This window comes from Stigmatopora argus, chromosome 1, assembly GCF_051989625.1.
Source record: "Stigmatopora argus isolate UIUO_Sarg chromosome 1, RoL_Sarg_1.0, whole genome shotgun sequence".
NCBI classification, from domain to species: Eukaryota; Metazoa; Chordata; class Actinopteri; order Syngnathiformes; family Syngnathidae; genus Stigmatopora; species Stigmatopora argus.
In genome coordinates this window covers 3,848,871-3,871,150 of record NC_135387.1, presented here as the reverse complement: position 1 = coordinate 3,871,150, position 22,280 = coordinate 3,848,871, and the positions used below count along the sequence as shown (strand labels likewise).

Sequence of the window (22,280 nt, the reverse complement as noted above, 5' to 3'; positions counted from 1 at the left end):
TGAATTAAGCTCGTGTCTCGAGGTACCACTGTACAACTAAGAATTTTAATGGAATATACTTTAAATGAGGTTAGTGAAGTGCTGCTTAGCATATTTGCCTCGCAGTTCCGTGTGCGGTCGATTGATCGCCGGTCTTTTGGTCGCCGGTCTTTTGGTCGGCGGTCTTTTGGTCGCCGGTCTTTTGGTCGCCCCGACTGCGACAACGGGCGACCAAAAGACCGGCGACCAAAAGACCGACGACCAAAAGACCGGCGACAAAACAAGGTAAAAAAAAACGGTCTACGCATCAATAAAAGCCAACAATGGCCATGAGCAGTTTCACTGAGCCGACGTGTGAGTGTATAAGAGTTTGTATGTACATGCGTTGTCCCTTTAAGAAGCTACGTCAGTCAGGGTCTTAACAAGTTCTCCAATGAAAAACAATAAAAGTCCAGGAAATTTTGAGCTTTTCTTTAGCCCAGGGGTCTCGAACTCAATTTACCTGGGGGCCGCTAGAGGCCGAGTCTGGGTGAGACTGGGCCGCATCAGGATTTCCACAAGAAAAGGACTGATAAAACATTCCAACGTTATCAAATATCTTTATTTTTTAACAAAAAATAATGAATTAAATAAATTAACTTAAAGATGAATAAAAAATCAATCAATCAGTAATACAAAACCAAATAATACTAATGAGCATACAGTAGATATACACTGGCTGGCTAAGTAGAGAAAATGAATTATTTTTATTCCGTTTCAAATGTCTGTATTAACAGGTCTTTAACCTTTAACTTTCTGAACTTGAATGGAACATTGAACATGAAATATTCTGAACACGGCTTCTCTTGCCTACTCCTTGCTGCTAGAGACCTGGCAGCGCTTCTTCTCACATAGTCACATTTGGCTTGAGGGAGGAAGCAGTGGAGACCCTCAGTAGAGCTTGAAGATGCTCATCAGTAAGTCTGGACCTGTACTTGGACTTATTGAAGTTCAAGGTGGAGAAGAGCTTCTCACACAAGTATGTGCTCCCAAAAAGGCACATGGTCCGCTTGAACCTTCGGGAAAGTTCAGGGAAGCTGGGGGTCAACACTCTCAAAAATTGCCCAAGCTTGTCTGCTTCTCCACTCACCTCCCTGAACTTGGCTTTGAGTGCAGAGTTGCACTGCAGGTCAATGAGCTCCATTTGAAGCTCAGGAGGGGCATCTTGCACATCAAAGGAGAAGGGGTCCGCAAAAATTTGAAATGTGGCTTTGTGTGTCTTGAAGTCTGCAAATCTGTGATCAAATTCCTCCTGTAGCTTCGAAATGGCCTCAACATACTTCTCACCACTGAATGGTGTGCCTGCATCCACGAGAGCCTTGCATGCTGGGAAATGGCAAAGGTTTGTCTGAGAGAGCTGGGCTTTCCATAACACAAGTTTAGTGCAGAATGCTCTCACGTTGTCATAGGCAGCACTGACAAGTTGCCCCTGGCCTTGTAGCTTCTTGTTCAGTACATTAAGCTCATGTGGGATATCAACAAGAAAAGCCAAGTCCATGAGCCATTTGGGATCACTTAGCACAGGATCAATCAACTCACAAACGGCGTAGCTAGCTTTGACTGCTGCATTACTGTCTTTGGTAGCCTTCTTGAAGAAATCCTGTTGCCTCAGAAGACGTGTTTTAAGACTGGCAACCTGGTTGGCTCTCTCATCTCCCTGGTATTTTTCGTACTCCTCAGCATGTCTCGTAGTACAATTACGTTTCAAATTGTATTCCTTGTGCACCGCAACTTTTTCAGTGTAAACGAGACACGTCGGGGTGCCCCTGTGTTCAACAAAGAAATATTGCACTCCCCACTTTTCTTGAAACTGTCTGTGCTCATCACCGACCTTTCTCTTCACGGCAGGCTTTGAAAGAGACATTTCTGGGGCTCTGTAATATGTTTATCCACTTGGAATGAGTTTCGGGTTGATCTTTCACATTCAGTCGCGCGGGTTTGTGGCGCATGTGCACTTTCGCTCTCCGTTTCAATCGCGGAGATGGCTACAGACACTGACAGGCTGGATCACGGATCATAGCGCCTCATTCAGTTCTATGCTGAGAGCAGCGGAGGAGTGTGCGCGCCGAGCGGAGTGATCGGCCTCACGGCTTCTCCTCCGCCCAGCTGATTGGAGGAATGAATGAGTGAGTGAGCGAGGCACTGGACAGCCCGGCCGATGTCCCGCCCTCCAGAGCCGTATACCTCACCGTGATTGGTTCATTCAGCTCCGAACCAAAGTTCCCTCTAATTTTTTGTTGGTCTGAGCAGAAAGACAACCTCCCTGAGCGCACTGAGTACCAGTGTGAGCGACATCATCGGTACTCGGATGATTCGCCTAAAGACGTTTCGCCGACGGACGTTTGACAGACGGGCAGGTCGCCGAATGGACGTTCCACCGAACGTTCATTCGGCCGAACGGAGGTTTCGCCGAAACGGGATTCGAACGCTCGCCCCGCCGGATCGTGTGTGTACAAGTTTTTCAACCTCGGCCCGCGGGCCATATACGGCCCGTTAGGATTTTTAATCCGGCCCACCGCCGGTGTTGTCCAAATTATAGTAAAAATCAATGTTCGTCTACCATCAATGGCAGCCCGGGAATAAGCACTCTTGGGCGGGCATGGCAGTCCGGGAATAAGCACTCTTGGGCAGGCAGATGTAGCAGAACCGAGCCGTAAAATGACAGCAATCGGGTCAAATCCATCCTAAAACAGCATTTAATGATTAAATACAAATACTGGATGATATCGCGATGGAGGCAAAAAAACGTCTATAGACGTCCATTCGCCAAACGGCTCAAAATGCTCTCAAATTCGGTCAAATCCAGCTGAAAACAGCGTTTAATGATTAAATACAAATACTAGTATTTGTATTTAATCATTAAACTAACAAATACTAGTACGACCTGTCCGTCTGCCAAACGTCCGTCGGCGAAACGTCTTTAGGCGAATCATCCGGTCACGACATCATCATTGCTCGCTATGGGCACACCAGTATCACACCTGCCACAAGCAGGTGCATGTCAATGTTCCCTCTAATTTTTCATGTAAAACATGCTGTAAAACACGAAAAACATGAGTGGACAGAGCTACTGCCACTGGCTGCCACTTAAACGGCGCCATCATGGGGAAAGGGGTAAAAAATAATAATAATAAAAAATAAATAAATAAATAAAAAAATCGATTTTTTTTTTTTTACTGCGCGCCATATGATTGCTACTGCGCAGAGAAGACGAGAGTAGTGCGCAATTGCGCACGCGCGCAGCTTAGAGGGAACATTGCTCCGAACACAAGTGTCATTCATATCAATTTTGCGGGCCGCACGAACATTAATCTTTCATATTAAGACGGGGGCCGCAAATTATCGTCCCGAGGGCCGCAGTTGGCCCGCGGGCCGCAAGTTTGAGACCCCTGCTTTAGCCTAATAATTACTAGGGCATTAAGTATGACTAAATAGTAATTCGCAGTTTGTATTTAGGGAATTTGAGCAACGATTTAAATGTTAATTATTACCAAAAGATCGGCGACCAAAAGACCGGCGACCAATCGACTGTGTACCTGCAGTTCAAATATCCAGGTTTTGAATTTTCGGCTTTGGCCTCCTGTCTGGGGTTTGCATGTTCTTTAGATAATTGGGTCTAAGTTCTAAATTAATGAAATTTGGGTTAAATGACGAATCTATTTTTTATTTGACCAACTGGCTACGAGAGCAGGGTGTAGCCTGGTTTTTTCAGAATTTCAACAGGGATACAGGCTGCGACACACAGGATTATTAGTGTAGAAAATGAATAAAAGGAAAAAAAGGCTGTAGCATACGGAAAAATGAATGAAGTAATACTCTATAAATAGTAATTGTGCCCACCCGATGGTGCAGTGGTTCTTCCGCCTGACTTCAGTGTGGGCAGTCTGGGTTTGATTCCCACTCGGTGATGCTGTATTTGTGAGTGCATGTCTGTTTCATTCTGCCCTGCGATTGGCTGGCAAACAATTCAGGGTGTCTCCCTCCTGCTGCCCGTGGATGGCAGGGGTACGATCTAGCACCCCAGCCCCCTTCCCCGGATCCCTGTGAGGATAAGCGGTATGCAAATATTTTAGGGGTTTTAATAACCAAAAAGAGTCAATTGCCCTCTAAAGGGTTAAAAGTCCTAACTGTAAAAAAAGAAGCAAAAACAGTCACATGGTCCATAAAGGCTTACAGGATTTAAGTGTCAACATTTGAATAGTGCCACTGTCGGTGAAAGAGTAAAGACATTTTTAAATAACATTTTAGTATAATATATAAAATTGACATTGGAATTAAATTGTTTTGTTTTCTCAATCTCAGCCAGTTGAAAAGGATTGGATGTCTACTGCCATTAATATCTGTTTTCAATATCAATTTCCTTCTTTAACTAACTACGATAACCCATACTCTGTGAGAGGGGTTATGAGTGAATGAGTTAAGATCACGATTACTTTGGAAAAGTTGTCTGCTGTGTTGACCACTGATCCTGAAATGGATATGAGATCAGAAATCTGAACCGCTTTATCCTCACTAGGGTCGCAGGGGGCGCTGGAGCCTATCCCAGCTGACTTCGGGCCAGGGGCGGGGGACACCTGAATTGGTGGCCAGCCAATCACAGGGCACAAGGAGACAAATAACCATTCACGCTCACATTCCTACCTATGGGCAACTGTGTCCAATCAGCCTACCATGCATGTCTTTGGAATGTGGGAGGAAACCCACGAAGGCCTGGGGAGAACATGCAAACTCCACACAGGTGGACCCACCTGGATTTGAACCCAGGTCTCCCACTGTGAGGCCCCCACGCTAACCACTCACCGCCGTGCCGCCCTTAGTGTATTGCATATAAAATACAAATATTATCGATTGTGGAAAAAGACCCGCCTGTTCTTCAACTGTGGCTGTCCTGGAATCACATATGAAGTCTGCATGAAGATGCAGGCTAAGTGATACACTCACAATTTGGGCCAAATAAGAATGAATAAATGAGAAATGTCCAAATCCAGTAGAATATAACTACAGGTGAAGCAGACGACCATTGTTTGCTAGTTTTAAAGATGCTGGATTGAACAAGGAACGATCATAAACCACAAGCAGCAACTGCAACAATATTGAAACGTGTGGAAAGATGGCCAGACATCGTTTGGATAGCACACTAAAACGAAGCTTCATCTGCAGTTTATTGGAGAAAAAAGCGAGAAAGAAGAAAGTAGCCTATGACAAAATGCGACGAATTCGTTTTCAACCCCGAGTAGCCACGAATTAGAGAACCAGTCAATCATTCATCGCATTCTACAACTATCCGAACCTACCTGGAAATAGTGCGACTGGGGACCGCTTTCCACAGCCGAGAGGGGGTCTACAGGCAGAGTGGACATTTTGACGGCGGGCACCGCGGAGCCTGAGCGGGGGTGCGGGAAGGAGGTGGGAGGCACGCCGACATGGGCTACCGGGGGTGGAGGGAGGCGGTAGGCGACCGCGAACGCATCGAAATCATCGACCGAGAGACGCGTAGAGGCAGGGGGAAAAAGAAAGACAGAAAAAAAACCTGTCACTGTGGCAGCAGAAAACGGGAGGCGATGAAATGATGCGCCTGTGAGAATCAAGCTGCCAGCATAGGTTTGTATGTTCTAAGTGCCTCCCTACCGGTGGTGTCCAAACTGCTTTATATTGGTGAAAATAGCTTCACAATGAGGGCAGACCGCGGTAATAATTTCGCTACTTAATTGTAACATAGGTCTTACGCATTATTGTGTTCAGGCATAAACGATCATTGATGGTAGTGGGGAGAGATTGGGGTTTGATAGGACCTTTTCACATCAGAAACCAATATGGCCACCACCAAGGATGGTTATATATACTGTACTGAGATCCTTCACCGCTTCAGTACATCGTGTTTTTTTTTTATTAAGTATTTTTAAAAAGTTCAGAAAAATTCAAAATTCACGCTGGAACCCGCTAAAACGCTTCTCTGTCTTCCACTTGCCACTATAAAAATTGCGGAAGACTGGACTGTCACTCAACCTAGGACCGAGAAAAAAATAATGGCGGGCAGCGTCATTTTTATTTGAAAATAGAGCTTTCTGAGCGGTCGGGAGCCTCTGTGAGGGTGAATTTTTTATCAGAAATGCGAGCCCTGTGGGATCTTCCGGCGGACGCAGTGGCGCTTATTTGAAAATAGAGTTGGCTCGATGAACTGGATCCCAAAGACACTCAGCGAAGGTGGATTTTTTTCAGAAATGCGAGCCCCAGGTGACGTTACGGCGGACACCATTGCCCTTGTCCGAAAATAGAGCCCTTTGTGTGGCTAAAATGGCTGGACGCCGCGGAGGAGCAGCGTGGAAGTTCAATTTCCATTTAAGTCCCAGGAAGTGTAAGTCTAATTTATCCCAAAACAATGACGGCAATAGAGATGAAGAACGTGGTCTTAGTAGTTTGAGAAATCGGCAAGAAACTTTCAATATGGCTCACAGTTTGAAGCAAAGTGTCCCAGAGATTGATGACAACATGGTCATAGCCATGGCAATCGTCTGGACAGTTTCATGTCCTTGACAAAAGTATATTTGTACCAAAAAAGAAACTTCCTTGTGTGCCGAAAACCTCGTACAAATGCTCCTCCTGTAAAGCTCCCTTACAGCGCCACTTGAATATTCCATCGATGATCCAATGCCTCTCGAATCTAACTAAATCTGACTTGGACTAAAGCTCACAATAAACTGTTTTTTTCATTTAAATTAAGCGGGGAGGAACTATTTTCACTGTGAGTACAGTACTTAAAGGATTTACAAATTTTTATCTATAGATTACAGTGGTGTGCCGTCAGGGCCTTCCAGGCCTTCTCTGCTGGCCTAAGAAATATCTGAATCATCGACTGATGTTAATTATATTTTGTCCATGAATACTTATTAAATAATTCCAAATTGTCTGTTAGCTTCCTTTCATTGCTTTCCCCCTGGTTGCACTGCTTCAAGATGTGTGTTTTCATATTGAAGCATTTAACCAATCACATTTAAGCCATTATTTGTTGCCAGATCAGATCTGCCTCAAAGTCTTCACAATCAGTTCTGCGGGCTCTGCTGCATTAAACTAGACTGTTGCTTTTAACCAATCAGATTTCGAGTTGGCAACCCCACAATGCTTTTTCATACGCTTTCGCATTTTGCTGGCTGGGATACGTCATTGCTTTCACCAACTATGATTGGCTAGTAGGCGGGCCAAAGCCATAGTGAGGCAGCCAGAGATCGCAAACTCCACCCACAATGGCCGACAGAAGCAAAATCAAATGGATTCTGTTGCAGATTCGCTCACAAAGCTATTTTCCAGACGGACTTTTCCAGAAAAAAATGGACATCATTAAGAAAGGGCGGTCAACTCCGAAGCTAGCAAGCCTGTTACAACCGGGAAAATGGTGTGTGCGGCACTTTCAGTGTGCTAACTTAGCTGCACAAGCAAATAGTATATTGTTGTGTTGATTTAAAGCCATTTTCAAAACGGACTATGCCGGAAATATGACAGGACAGGCTCGACTTTCATCATTAGCTTCGATGGCGATAGGAAAGAAGGAAGAAAGAAAGGAGGATGGATATTGTGTACAGTTAAAAAGAATTTTTGGTGACTATAATATGGCTATATTCCTAAATCATATTTCAATTGTGGGCCCGGTTCTGATATCTGAAAAGCTCCAGTGTTTGTATTTAATCACTAAATGCTGCTAGGATGTGAATTTTACCCCAGTTTAATTTTTGCCATTTCGCCATTGACGTCTATCGCTGTCTTTTCCCGATGAAATCACCCCCTGGCCTGGTTGTAATGTCTCAAAAGCTCCAGTATTTATATTCAATAAATAAATGCTGCTAGGAAGTGGATTTTACCTGTCATTTCACGTATGGACGTATTGACGTTCATCGCTGTCTTTTTACTGGGGAAATGATACTCCGGGCCCGGTTCTGATGTCTAAAAAGCTCCAGTATTTGTATTTAATCAATAAATGCTGTTTCCGGCTGGATTTTACCCCATTTTCGGGCAATGTTTGCCCGTAGGCCATTGACGTTCATCGCTGTCTTTTCCCGGGAAAATCGCACCCCTGGCCTGGTTTTAATGTCTGAAAAGCTCCAGTGTTTGTATTTAATCATGAAATGCTGCTAGGAAGTGGATTTTACCCCATTTTTGTGCATTGATTTATTGATTATTTTTTGTGTCGCAGCCAATGTTCCCTCTAATTTTTCGTTGGTCTGGGCAGAAAGACAACCTCCCTGAGCGCACTGAGTACCAGTTTGAGCGACATCATCGGTACTCGGATGATTCGCCTAAAGACGTTTCGCCGACGGACGTTTGACAGACGGGCAGGTTGCGGAATGGACGTTCCGCCGAACGTTCATTCGGCCGAATGGCCGAAACGGGATTCGTGCGCTCGCCCCGCCCCCGGATCGTGTATGTACAAGTTTTTCAACCTCGGCCCGCGGGCCATATACGCCCCGTTAGGATTTTTAATCCGGCCCGCCGCCGGCGTTGTCCAAATTATAGTAAAAGTCAATGATTCATTTCCCTTTGCCACTCATCACTCTCAATTTATTAGTCTACCATCAATGGCAGCCCGGGATTAAGCACTCTTGGGCGGGCAGATGTAGCAGAACCAAGCCGTAAAATGACAGCAATCGGGTCAAATACATCTTAAAACAGCATTTAATGATTAAATACAAATACTGGAGCTCTTTGGACATTAGAACCGAGCCCAGGGAAGTGAATTCCTCGGTAAAATGTCGCGATTGAGGCAAAAAAACGTCTATATACGTCCATTCGCCAAACGGCTCAAAATGCTCTCAAATTCGGTCAAATCCAGCCAAAAACAGCGTTTAATGATCAAATACAAATACTGGAGCTCTTTGGACATTAGAACCGAGCCCAGGGAAGTGAATTCCTTGGTAAAATGTCGCGATGGAGGCAAAAAAACGTCTATATACGTCCATTCGCCAAACGGCTCAAAATGCTCTCAAATTCGGTCAAATCCAGCCAAAAACAGCGTTTATTGATCAAATACAAATACTGGAGCTCTTTGGACATTAGAACCGAGCCCAGGGAAGTGAATTCCTCGGTAAAATGTCGCGATTGAGGCAAAAAAACGTCTATATACGTCCATTCGCCAAACGGCTCAAAATGCTCTCAAATTCGGTCAAATCCAGCCAAAAACAGCGTTTAATGATCAAATACAAATACTGGAGCTCTTTGGACATTAGAACCGAGCCCAGGGAAGTGAATTCCTTGGTAAAATGTCGCGATGGAGGCAAAAAAACGTCCATATACGTCCATTCGCCAAACGGCTCAAAATGCTCTCAAATTCGGTCAAATCCAGCCAAAAACAGCGTTTATTGATCAAATACAAATACTGGAGCTCTTTGGACATTAGAACCGAGCCCAGGGAAGTGAATTCCTCGGTAAAATGTTGCGATGATGTCGCGATGGAGGCAAAAAAACGTCCATATACGTCCATTTGCCAAACGGGTCAAAATGCTCTCAAATTCGGTCAAATCCAGCTGAAAACATTGTTTAATGACTAAATACAAATACTAGTATTTGTATTTAATCATTAAACTAACAAATACTAGTATTTGTATTTTATCATTAAACGCTGTTTGAACGAACGTTCATTCGGCGACCTGTCCGTCTGTCAAACGTCCGTCGGCGAAACGTCTTTAGGCGAATCATCCGGTCACGACATCATCATTGCTCGCTATGGGCACACCAGTATCACACCTGCCACAAGCAGGTGCATGTCAATGTTCCCTCTAATTTTTCATGTAAAACATGAAAAACATAAGAGTGGACAGAGCTACTGCCACTGGCTGCCGCTTAAACAGCGCCATCATGGGGAAAGGGGTAAAAAAATAAAATAAAAAAAAATCTGCGCTTCATATGATTGCTGCTGCGCAGAGAAGACGAGAGTAGTGCGCAATTGCGCACGCGCGCAGCTTAGAGGGAACATTGGTCGCAGCTCTAACTGCAGTAGGGGTTTTATAGCCATAAAATAATTTTTGAGGGTTGGATTGATACGTTGAAGGCGCTATGAGAAAATGCACCGACCGCCACTGATACATACATATATATACACATATACATACATATATATATACATATACATACATATATATACACATATACATACATATATATACACATATACATATATATATATATATACATACATATAAATGTACATGTACAGACGCTCCCCTACTTACGAACGAGTTCGGTTCCGAGCGATTGTTCATAAGTTGAATTTGTTTGTAAGTTGATTCAGTGCTATATTTTGTATTATAATTTATGTTTAAGGCCTATATAAGTATATTGAAGGTTTATATAAGTGCATTTGTATGTTTAAGGCTTGTATAAGTAACACTCATTGGTTTGTACTGAAAAAAACATTTAATAAAATGGAGAGAATATGTACAGTACTGTAGAGAGAGAGAGAGAGAGAGAGAGAGAGAGAGAGAGATTTATGTATTAGAAACTGGCCGAAAGAAGCGATCTAACGACGATTGCACAGTTTTCTTCTTTTTTTCATCATAAATGATGCGGTAGCACTGTATGCCATCATTCAATTGATTTGCAAACTTTGTGCAACGTTCAATATTTGGGTCCTGCTGCTCGATCTTTCTGTTTATAAATGGTACTGACGGTCGAACGATTCAATGCCCGTGAAACGCTCACCACTCTCACGCGCATCAAGCTTCGTTATTATTGCCACTCGTTTCAAATGAAATGGCTTGCCTCTTCCTTGCAACTCCCTCAATAGAAGCCTTTCACTTTTTACCAACCATATTCAATAATGGATGCACAAGATATTTAATGATACAGATGAAAAAGGTTCTTTGCGCACTGGAGCTACGTCACGCACTTCCGCATTGCAACGAAGAATTTTAGATGCTGGGTGAGCTGAGCCCCACAGCCCCAAGCGTATTAGCGGCGGAAAGAAGCACTACTCGGAAAAAAATACAAAATTGGACTTACGAACATTTTTCGACTTAAACACAATTTGCAGACATGTTCGTATGTACCGTTGTTCGTAAGTTGAATGTTCGTAAGTAGGGGAGCGTCTGTTTACATACGGTTGGTCTTAACAATGAGCCATTTCTTTTGTTAAAGAGCCTGACAGCTGATGGGAGGAAGGATCTGCGTAAGCGCTCCTTCCTGCAATGAGGGTGCCGCAGTCTATTGCTGAAAGAGCTTCGGAGGGACTCCACAAACTCATGCAGCGGGTGGGAGGTGCTGTCCATGATGGACATCATCCTGGTCAGCATCCTCCTCTCTCCCACTTCCTCCACAGAGTCCAAAGGACAGTCCAGAACTGTTCCTGTCCGTCTCCGTACTCCCGCATTCCCAACAGACCACTGCATAAAACACTATAGATGCCACCACAGTGTCGTAAAAAGTCCTCAGCAGTGTCCTGCACACTCCAAAGGACCGTAGACTCCTCAGTAGGTAGAGGCTGCTCTGGCCCCTTTTATACAGGGCATCTATGTTTGTGGACCAGTCTAGTTTGTTGTTGAGGTGAACACCCAGGTACTTAAAATTCTCCACGATTTCAATGTCTGTACCCTGGATGTTCACCTGAGTGGTCTGTTGAGGATTCCTCCGAAAATCGATGACCATTTCCTTTGTCTTACTGGCGTTGATGTAGAGGTGGTTTCGCTTACACCAATCAACAACAACACACGATCAGTGTGAGTTAAGTCAAAAGGGTTATAGGCTGGTGAGAGTATACATTTGAATACATAACAGTAGTTACATGTATGTCTTACACTCCAATGTGGGACTTGTGTTTGCTTTTAGAAACAGATGTTTCATTGTTCTGGAAGTTGCAATAGACACTTCAAAGTCTAGCCTGGTATCATGCAGTTGTTCTCGGGCCCTCAAGTTGGCGGACGGTTTAATTTCTTAGACTAGCCGGCCATAGGAAACAACTCTATATTTGTAAAGTTTCTTCTAAACTGAAACACACCCACTAATATTCAAATTAACACCCACTTTTACCTGCTTGAAAAGGATATATAACCTGGAATCAGAAATCGAAGAGGTGTCTCTCTTGTAATAAAGCCCTGCTGATTTGTGAGAACTGACCCTGAGGCTGAGTATGTCTTGTATGTCTCCGTCTGTCTTCCAAACAGTCCAGAACAGAAAATTAGTACGTTGTAGGAACGAGGTCAAGAGACAACGCTCGCTACCAGTCGGAATCCACTGACGATGGAAACCACGAAGTCAGAACTGTGAGGCAGATATTTTAACCACACTTTCACTGTGCCGCCCAATCATTATTGTATTTTTGATTCATTCACTCATTTTCCCTACTGCTTATCCTCACAAGGGTGCTGGAGCCAACCCAGCCAACTATGAGAACCGTGCGGGGGAGACCCTGAATTGGTGCCCAGTCAAACACAAGGCACAAGGGGATGGACAACCATACCTAGGGGAAATTTAGTGTTCAACTAGCCTACAATGCTCATTTTTTAAAACAAAGAACATGGTCAAACATTTGCAGGAGATCTTTAATATGGCACGCAGTTTGCAACAACGGCTCAAGGAGATTGATGACAACATGGTGGGAGCCATTGAATTTGGCAATCGTCTTAATAGTGTCATGTCCTTGTACAAAAGCATATTTGTACAAGAAAAGAAACAGTAGTCACCATGTTCCTTGTGCGCCGAAAACCTCTCAAAGAAAGAAACTCCTCCTGTTGCCCCTACGGCGCCCTCTCAAGATTCCATCAATTATCCAATGCCTCTGGAATCTGATGAAGAGTACTTGGATTAAAGGTCCCAAAAATCTGTTTTTCTTTTATTTGAATCAAGCAGAGAAGAATTGTTTTGACGGTGAGTACAGTACGTAAATTATTTTTTAATTTATAGATTATATTAAGATATTGATACATTCCAGTCTTTTCATATGCCACTAACTGTAATATTTAACAAATACACCTCTTGATAATTGCACTTGTGTACGTTTATTTTTGTATTGGCGCAAAGGCATTTAGTATGGTATACAGTAATAATAGGGGTGATCCTACTTCGTGTTTTTTTTGATTATCTGATTTATTGACTGGTCTACATTATCCGTGATATTCGACTAGTGTACATGTTTTTGCGCATATACAAAAATACAAATACACAAGTAAAATTATCAAAGAGTGTATTTATTAATTGTTGCAGTTACAGGTATATGAAAAGACTGAAATGTATTAATAATTCAATTTAATGTTAAATATAATATTTAAAAAAAAAATCTGATCATGTTGTCATCAATCTCCTGGACCTGTTGTTGCAAACTGTGTCATATTGAAGAACTCCCGCAGATTTCTTTAAAACCATGTTGTTAATCCTCATCCTCGTCATTGCCACTTCTTCCTCACTGCCCGATTGTATCATTTCGATGAGGTCCTCATCAGTTGGGGGGGTTGATTGGATCTTGAGCAGTGTGTTGACGTCCTCCAATGTCATGTCTGAGAAGCCTTCAGTGGCTACCAACCGAGCCAGCTTCATGACCTTATCTAAGGTGTAAATCCCCCATAATCCTGGTTGATTTTTTGGGGCCACAAATTTACAGTTTGGCATTCTCAATCTTAAATATGGTTTTAATTATAGTGGTGACCAGTTGCTTGGTGTCCTTGGAAAAGGGTATCGTTTTCCAAATGTTTGCTTCTTCTTTCTCGATGTAATGCACGTCACATTAATTTCCTTCAGTATACTCAGCAACTTCACCTTTTCAGTTACTGTCATAATGTTTTGTTTTTGATTGGGCCCATTGGATGCCTTAGATGGCGCAGGACGCTTAGAAGGGATTTTCAAGGGCGATTTGAAATCCAAACGAAGCTGGAACAGGCTCGGCATAGTCTTCCTCCACAAGGTGATGTGCGTGATGCAAAATCCAATTTAAAAAAAACAGGAAAAGGCAAGACGTCGTCATTCTCCAAGAGGTGATGTGCGCGATGCGATATCCAAATCGAACAAATCAGGAAAAGGCAAGATGTCATCAATCTCTGCCTTTTATATTATTCGGCGCATCATTCTACTTCTACGGTGATATTTCGCTTCTTCTTCGGCACTGAGTTGGGCGGAGGTGCCCTTACTTCTGCCATTTTTCATCTCCTGTTGATAGGCTCACCAAAAGGCATTCCCAAATGCACGCATAAATAAAAGAGACAGGACAATCCTCTGTGAAGTTCTTGCAAGAGAGAATCGAACCGACTCATCTCTGTCCAGGTTCATTCTGGCATCTCACGCATCTTTTCCTTGTTTATTAGCTTCAAGGACCCTAGTTACAATGGACGTCAGCTCTCAAGGGAGGGGTGGGAAAACAGGAATGGGAAGTCAATAGTCAAGGACCCTAGTTACAATAGAAGTTTTAGTTCTCAAAACAAATGAAGGTCATGTAGACTCGAAGGATCTTCTCCACATTCAATCCGTCCAAGAGAATTCAACCTTCCTGTTGTTTGGTCTAACTAAGGAGCAGAGCATTTACATCATTGCAAGCAGATGTACTAAAATGACTTTTCTAATGTTAATAAGCCAAGTAAAGTAAATCGTTCTTCATTGCGAGCAAATATATAATAATGTAAGACTAATAACCCTAACACCTGTCTTCTGCTTGCAACCTTCCGAGTGAAATTTCACATTTTAATGAACATTTTTGATTTGGATACTTTATATAAAATACCGGGATGTACTGAAGCTCCAAATGTTGAAACCGCAAAGTGGTGAAGGATGATACTAATGAGTACGAGTGACATTTAGAATGTGGTGGTCATTTGGTTAATACCTCAAAAGGCTCAATCAACATTGCTTGCTCTTTTAGATTAAAAAAACAGCAACAGATCTTACCCTGTAATCGGTTGACCACCAATTCAGGGTGTCTCCGCCTCTGGCCCGGAGTCAGCTGGGATAGGCTCCAGCAAGCCCGCGACCCTAATGAGGATAAAGCGGTTCAGAAAATGAGATGAGATGAGAAATCTTCCCATTTTTACTAAATACAAAGTTTGAAGGTCCTCCTGTTGGCTCCTTGGTTTGGGGGGGTTTTGATCTCCTCCTCGTCCTCTTTGTCAGTCAGTCGGCGCTGCCACAGCCAGTCGGTGCTTTATTACATGGGTGGAAAACTGCCAGGGAATGACCCTTAATATATCGGCATTTTAATTGTGTTGCTGTCCGCTTCCCCCACCCGAAACACTGGTAGGGCTTGACATTTTAGCATACCTGTCAATCTATATGTTTTTCATGGGAAAAACGTATATATTGACCGGTATGCTAAAATGTATGCTTATTATACGTTTTTTTATTTTTTTTTTAATCATTTCAAACTGTGTAAGCCAGGGGTGTCCAAAATATTCCACAAAGGGCCGCAGTGGGTGCGTGTTTTCATTGCAACCCATCAAGAGGACACCTTTTCACCAATCTGGTGTCCTACAAGTGCAATCAGCGGATTGCAGTCTGGTGCTTCTTGTTTTCTGCAGAAATCTCATTGGTCAAAGTGTCTGTGCTGGAATGGTTGCAACAAAAACCTGCACCCACAGCGGCCCTCGAGGACCGGTTTGGCCACCCCTGGTATATGCCATATAACAAGAGGTTGGTCCATCTGTGTGGAGTTTGCATGTTCTCCCTGGGCCTGTGTAGGTTTTCTCCAGGTACTCTGTATCTCAATGTGTTACTGTACATATAAGAAAATGCCTTTACGTGGGGGTTCATCGCATGCGCCCATTGATCCCGGAGGGACCGTCTTTAACCGGTAGAGGGCGTGCCGCCTTCCTAAATGGGAGCGCACTGGGCATAGGCGCGCATAGATAAGGACAGCTGCACCAAACCAGACAAAATTTGACCTACTTACACAGGATATTTATAAAATGGATGTTCAAAATAAGAGCATACATTTCGGCGGGTCATGTCGTGCAATGAATAATATTAAATCTTATATAGTCACATTTGTAAAATATCTGCCCAAGGCATTTTTAAAAGATTAAACAAATTATTCATAAACAAAAAAAGAAATCAACAAATGGTTCAACCTGAACCTGGAATTCAGAAAAAAATGATTTTGGAGATTTTTCCTATACTATTCTTATATTATTCACTGATATCCAGGTAGCAAGTACAACAATATGTGAGGTTACTAGAAGACTTTTTATTCACCGTGAGGTTTTTGCAAAGAGATTAAAAAAGCAGTTACATTGTTTTATTAAAATTGGACCAAAACTCTATTTTGTGTAGTTCAAGAATTGAGGTTTACAATTGAATATCATGTTTCTTTGTAAATTTTAGAGTTACATTTTTTCATTTAGAGGGATGTTCTAAGAGGTTTAAATTAATTAATTCAATAACATTGACAGCTAATTCATTGAAATTGGGAGGGGTGGAAGTGAATGATATGTTTTAATGCCGTAAAGTGCGATACATTCAAATTCTTTTTTCACTGCCATTAATTAGGAGGGCTGTCCGTAATTATTCGCCTCTACACCACATGGATTGTTGTTCATCTTGATTGAAATAGCTCTAGATAAAAAAGAAGCTATAACTAGAACTTTTCCACCTATCAGTCCTCTTCAGCAGACACACAAATTCTGAATTTGTCTTTATTGTTTGACCATTTTTAAGGTGCCACGTGGGACTATGTTGTACTATGCAGTGAGAAAGTAGTTGGACAGAAAAAGGTTTAGGGAAACAGAGAAAAAGGAAAGGATGAATAGAAGAAATATGGATACAAAAACACTACACGGGTGGCCCGGCGGATAAGTGGTTAGCGCGTCGGCCTCACGGTGGGGGCCCTGGGTGCAAATTCAGGTTTGTCCACCTGTGTAGAGTTTGCATGTTCTTCCGGGCCTGCGTGGGTTTTGTCCGGGTACTCCGGTTTCCTCCCACATTCCAAAGACATGCATGGTAGGCTGATTGGACACTCTAAATTGCCCCTAGGAATAGGTGTGTGTGCATGGTTGTCCGGCTCCTTGTTCCATGCGATTGGCTGGTCACCAATTCAGGGTGCCCCCCCTCCTCTGGCCCGAAATCAACTGGGATAGGCTCCACCACCTCCCGCGACCCTAGTGAGGATAAAGCGGTTCAGAAAATGAGAAAACGCCACACCATTAAATAAGTCATCAAATACAAGTATTGTTGTCGTCTACTCTTATTAACAGGGGAGACCCTGTGATATATAGAGGGAATACATCGTGCATTTTTATTTTGAGGTGCTTTAGGTAAATAAAAGAACATTTCAGTGCAAAAGTAGCCTAATTTTAGTGAACATCCGTTGATTAATCTCTTGTACGCTCGACTTTTATTTTTAAAGTAACTTGCGGAAGTGCGATATCGTACCCCTGGCGCTATCTCCCTCGCTTTGACAGCGGTGCACGGAGCCTGAGAGGGTCAGGGGGAGGAGATGCAAGGGAGTGGAGAAAGAGAACTATCGGAGGAGAAACGGAGGCTGACCGACTCGGCGGCACCATCCACGGACAGCTAAGCCCACCAATGCTCTTCCACCGACTACTTCGCCGAATCGGCCCGTCCGCTGCAGTCGCGGGGATGTTCACGGTGAGTCCGCTTACTTGCTCTCAATGAGCTGCCCGCTTGCATACGGAATGATAGAACGCCCTGTGTAATATATGTCACACACGCATGTCATCCAAGGCACCCCACTACCCTCCTCCACACGCGTCCCACTAGCCTTCGCACGGAACCGCCTGGCGACCCTCCGTCAAAGCGGTGTGAATGACATAGCTGGAGGCCGCCATTCTGCTGCTGCTCGTGCCGCTTGCTGGCAAATGAGACGCGGCCGGTGCGTGTTAGTTAGTGTTAACAACATACAGCTGCGTTGTGTTTCTTTTTGGGCACTCACGCTTGCACTCGTATATGAACATCTCGTTTCCAAATCGCTCTGGGACAGCAGGTTTGTAGGCAAATTGCAATCGCCGACTAATGCTGAGGAATGTGCTGTCGCTGTCAATAAACGATGGCGAAGATACTGCTGCAATTGAGTCGAAAAGGAAAAGGCTAAATGGCTCCGAGCGGCGTGTCTGTGTCGGTCCACTGGCCCGCTTGAGGAATGGTCACTGCTATAGTTGTCACATAGGCCACGCTGTTATGTAACGAGAAGCCTACGCTGTTCGAATGCGGTCCCGCACACGGCCTGCGAGTGGCCTTTTCCCTCTTTTCCATTTACATCGTGCAGAAAGAAACATGTACTCGTAGCCTGCCGCTGATGGCGATAGACGTCTAATCCGTTTGGATTGGGAAGGGGGTCGCTGTCAATTCTCCCAGTCCAAATGGATTAGACGTCTATCGTTGTAAATGGCACTGGAATTTGATCATTCAAGAAAAGATATAGATTTGATGTCAATCGCTGTCAATGGCAGACAGATTATTTGGATGACAGTTTAAGATGCAGCATCACGTCTAAAGTACAGCAAGCCGCTTGATGAATAACTTTGTTTGTGTATGTGTGTAAAGGGGTGGGGGTGTTGAGGGTTAGTGCCAATGTCCGATTAAAAAAAAATGGCCCCTGTAGGAATAGACATCCCCACGCCCTTGCCCACCCCCTTCGCAGCGACCACCGCGACATGAGTGGGTGCACGCCGGTCGACCTTGTGCAGGCGAGAGGAGGGACGAAGCCGGAGAAGGTGGAATGGGAGGAGGGGATGTCTCCTTGAATCCTGGAGGAGGTGGAGGAGGGGGAAACTTGGACGTGCCCGAGAAGGCGCAGGCAGGCAAGATGTAGCGCGGAAATGCTATTTTTGCTTCATCAACACTGCATGCTTCCCCTCGTTCCAAATGCAGGAGGCCTGATATCATCCGCCGTCTAGTTATTAGGAAGACAGATGTTTTCTATGTCAGCGCACTTACTGTAGAAATGAAACGACACAGAACCTCCTAATGTAACTGTGTTTCCATACATTTGATTGAAATCATTATTTGAAAGATGAACCTTGATGAGAATGAGCGTAATGTATTTTACCTGGGATTTCATGGCACACGTTCAACATTTGCTCATCTGGGACTTGCACAAGAACACCCTCTTGAGTTACAGGACAGTGTTTGCTTCGTGCAGTTTTATTGTGATGATTTTCAGGATGTGCTGCAGGGCGCTCTGATACAGATTTGCCATGGTGAATATTATCTACTATTACAAGATTCATTTTGACAGTATCCTGTTGTCCAACCACATTTATCTGTATTTATTTCTCTTCCATTATCCTCACTAATGATTGTAAACTGCAACTACAAAGTTCGGTAGTTCACTCAAAATGCATTATCAAGAGGACTGTGTTTTGTGCAAGGAAACACAATGTTTCAGTTCATCTCAATTGGACTGAACAAATCCCATGTTTGGGGTCTGACTCCAAGTATATTTCTCAAAGGGTGCACTGAGCACAATTTTCTGTCTGATTGCCAACTTTTGAAAACCCTGACCTGCTTATCCTGTTTTTTTATACCAATGCTGTTTTATCCTCCATAAACAACAGCATGCACCTTTGAAATTACTTGTGAACCAAGACTTATTTTCTTTGACTGCGCATCCATTATATAGAGTAGGTGGCCAAAGATGGTGCTGCAACCAGAATCCAAATACACTAATCCCTCATTTTTCGCGGATAATGTAGACCAGACATGGCCGCGATAATCGGAAAACCGCAAAGTAGGATCACCCCTATTATTGTTTTTGCGCCTATACGAAAATACAAGTACAGTGATACCTTGACATACGAGTGCCCCGACATACGAGGAATTTGAGATACAAGTAAAATTCAGAGCAAATATTTACCTTGAGATACGAGCATTTGAGACAGCCAGGTGGCCAGGCCACGAGAGTCTGCTTATGATTTCAGCGCACTGTCTTTCTCGCCGCAGCTCCCTCGTGGAAAGATCTCTACGAACACTGGGCGGAGGGTTGCATTTTTACCGTGTTTTTTGCGTTAGTCAGTGCGGCATTAAGGGAAACGCAATGGATCCAAAGCAATAATAATAATAATCAGACATAGGCTTTCTCATCATCATTGACTCGACAAAAAGCCTAATTGTAATCCTACCCAGCTGCGTATGACGAAATTGGTAGTGCTTCTCCACAAGGTGCGTTTTCTCGGCAAAAGGCCCAAATAAGTGATAATTTCAGACTCGTTGGCATTCTGCCGTGATGGATACATCGCATCACCCCTCGAGCGCAACCAAATCCCGGCGAATGCAGAAAAAGTTTGCCTCGCAGATGCCAACAAAGAAAAAAAAAACGGATCACTTACCTCCCACTGTCTCCTCACTTACCTTCAGTCAGCCAGTAGGAGGCAGATCACTGCCCAACGTCCTTCATGTTACCTCTCCCCGAAGTTATTACACAGAAGGGATTGTGTGTTGTGCTACCGCAAGTTCAGAGTCCTGATGGCTGTGGAAAAAAAAACTGTCCTTAAGCCTATTTGTCCGTACTTTGTGAGACCTGTAGCGTCTGCCAGAGGGCAGCAGCTGGAACTGGGTGGTATGGGTCCCCGACAATGTTCCCTCTGCAGAGGTAACGAGGGCTGGCAATGTCGTCCAGTGAAAGCAGAGAGCAACCGACGATCTTCTGGGCAGTGTTAATCACTCTCTGCATGGCCTTTTTGTCTGCTGCCGTGCTTCCAGTGTACCACACTGTAATGCAGTATGCCAGGATGCTCTCCACAGTGGCTCTATAGAAGGTTACCAGAAGCTTAGTGTCCAAGTTGTTCCTCCTGAGTACCCTGAGGAAATTGAGTCGTTTCTGGGCTTTCTTCACTACTGCCGTGGTGTTTGTAGACCAGGAGAGCTTATCCGTGACGTGGACCCCCAGGAATTTAAAGGACTGGACCCTGTCTACACATACTCCATTTATGAGGAGTGGGGCCAGATCTGTGCTGTGTTTGCGAAAGTCCAGGATTATTTCTTTAGGTTTTTGTGGTGTTCAGTGTGAGATTGTTCACCGAGCACCACGAAGACAGTTTGTTGACCTCATCTCTGTAGGCCGACTCATCCCCTCCTGAGATGAGTCCGACCACAGTGGTGTCATTGGCAAATTTGATGATGGAGTTAGACTGGTGGTTTGGTGTACAGTCGTATGTGTACAGGGAGTACAGAAGAGGACTCAGTACACAGCCTTGAGGGGAGCCAGTGTTCAGTGTAATGGAGGAAGAGAGGTGGGGACCAAGTCTAACAGTTTGTGATCGGTTGGTTAAGAAGTTCTTTATCCAGCAGCAGATGGAAGAGGATAGTCCAAGGTGGGAGAGGTTGTCAGCCAGAATGTCCGGTATTATAGTGTTGAGGCTGAGCTATGGTCAATGAAAAGCATCCTCACGTAATTCCCTTCGTCGCCGGACAGTTCGTCGAACAGACATTTCGTCGCCGGACAGTTCGTCGAACAGACATTTCGTCGCCGGACAGTTCGTCGAACAGACATTTCGTCGCTGGACAGTTCGTCGAACAGACATTTCGTCGCCGGACATTTCGTCGACGGACAATCCGTCGCCGGATTCGCTCGCTCTCAAAATTATAATCATGAGAGAGAGAGAGATTTCACCCAAAACAAAAAGACTCCGGGACAGTTTCTTCCCAAGACCCGTCAGCATACCCAACTGGAGTTTTGCACCGAGGACCTAAACCAGACTCGATCAAATACTGTCACTGCACTATAATGTGTCATAACATTGCCAGATGCAGAAGTAATGTTCTCAGACTTTTAATTCAGTCTTAGCACTGCAATTATTTGTCTTGCACTTTGATACTTGCACTAAAACTCCATAGCCATAAACGTCTAAAAAAATAGGTTTAGTAAGGGGAATACATATCGTGAAAAAATCAGATCGGAACCGAATAAAATCTGTCAGGATATATGAAGCCACTGTTGCTCCCACTGTAAGTTGATTTATTGCTCACATGCCATCACAGATGTAAACCTTTTGATTAATTACCCTTTACTGAGTGTTTGTATATATTTCAATTTCTCCCTCAGACCCAGAGAAAACCGTGGAGGCAGGCCTGACCTCAGAGAACAGTCCTCTCAAAAACCTTTGTGCTTCGGCATTATCTCTGGCACAGACACAGGAAGTTGTCGGGCATATTTTGACTCTTTCCGGTCAGTCATAGCGTGTAGCCCAACAGTGTGGCTCTGAAAACCCACTCACTCATTCTAAACCTCGTATAAATGAGTGAGCCGGCTGCCAGGAAAAGGGCTGGGACATGTACCAGAACCCCAACAGGTAAAATACTAAGCATTATGCTCTGACTACTTTGTCTTTAACTTGTTTGCATGCCTCTGC

The 22,280-nt window shown here is 44.0% G+C and overlaps 2 protein-coding genes across 7 annotated transcripts in view; one reads left to right on the top strand and one right to left on the bottom strand.

Annotated features, from left to right (window-relative positions):
* The window catches only part of cacnb3a (calcium channel, voltage-dependent, beta 3a), a 50,915-nt gene extending 45,185 nt beyond the window's left edge, over nucleotides 1–5,730 (bottom strand). Inside the window, exon 1 of one of the 3 annotated variants that reach the window (XM_077616326.1) lies at nucleotides 5,313–5,730. In XM_077616326.1, coding sequence (XP_077472452.1) covers nucleotides 5,313–5,378 — 66 coding nt within the window. In that variant the 5' untranslated portion in view covers nucleotides 5,379–5,730. The remainder of the gene's footprint in view (nucleotides 1–5,312) is intronic. The other 2 variants (XM_077616244.1, XM_077616173.1) reach the window with 2 other exon arrangements.
* Nucleotides 5,731–17,092: 11,362 nt separating this feature from the next.
* Nucleotides 17,093–22,280, top strand: part of LOC144077341 (adenylate cyclase type 6-like) — a 49,735-nt gene continuing 44,547 nt past the window's right edge. Inside the window, exons 1-3 of one of the 4 annotated variants that reach the window (XM_077605133.1) lie at nucleotides 17,093–17,225; nucleotides 17,318–17,559; nucleotides 21,974–22,220. In XM_077605133.1, coding sequence (XP_077461259.1) covers nucleotides 22,201–22,220 — 20 coding nt within the window. In that variant the 5' untranslated portion in view covers nucleotides 17,093–17,225; nucleotides 17,318–17,559; nucleotides 21,974–22,200. Of the gene's footprint in view, nucleotides 17,560–17,720; nucleotides 17,915–21,973; nucleotides 22,221–22,280 lie in introns of those variants that run through there. The other 3 variants (XM_077605048.1, XM_077605296.1, XM_077605221.1) reach the window with 3 other exon arrangements.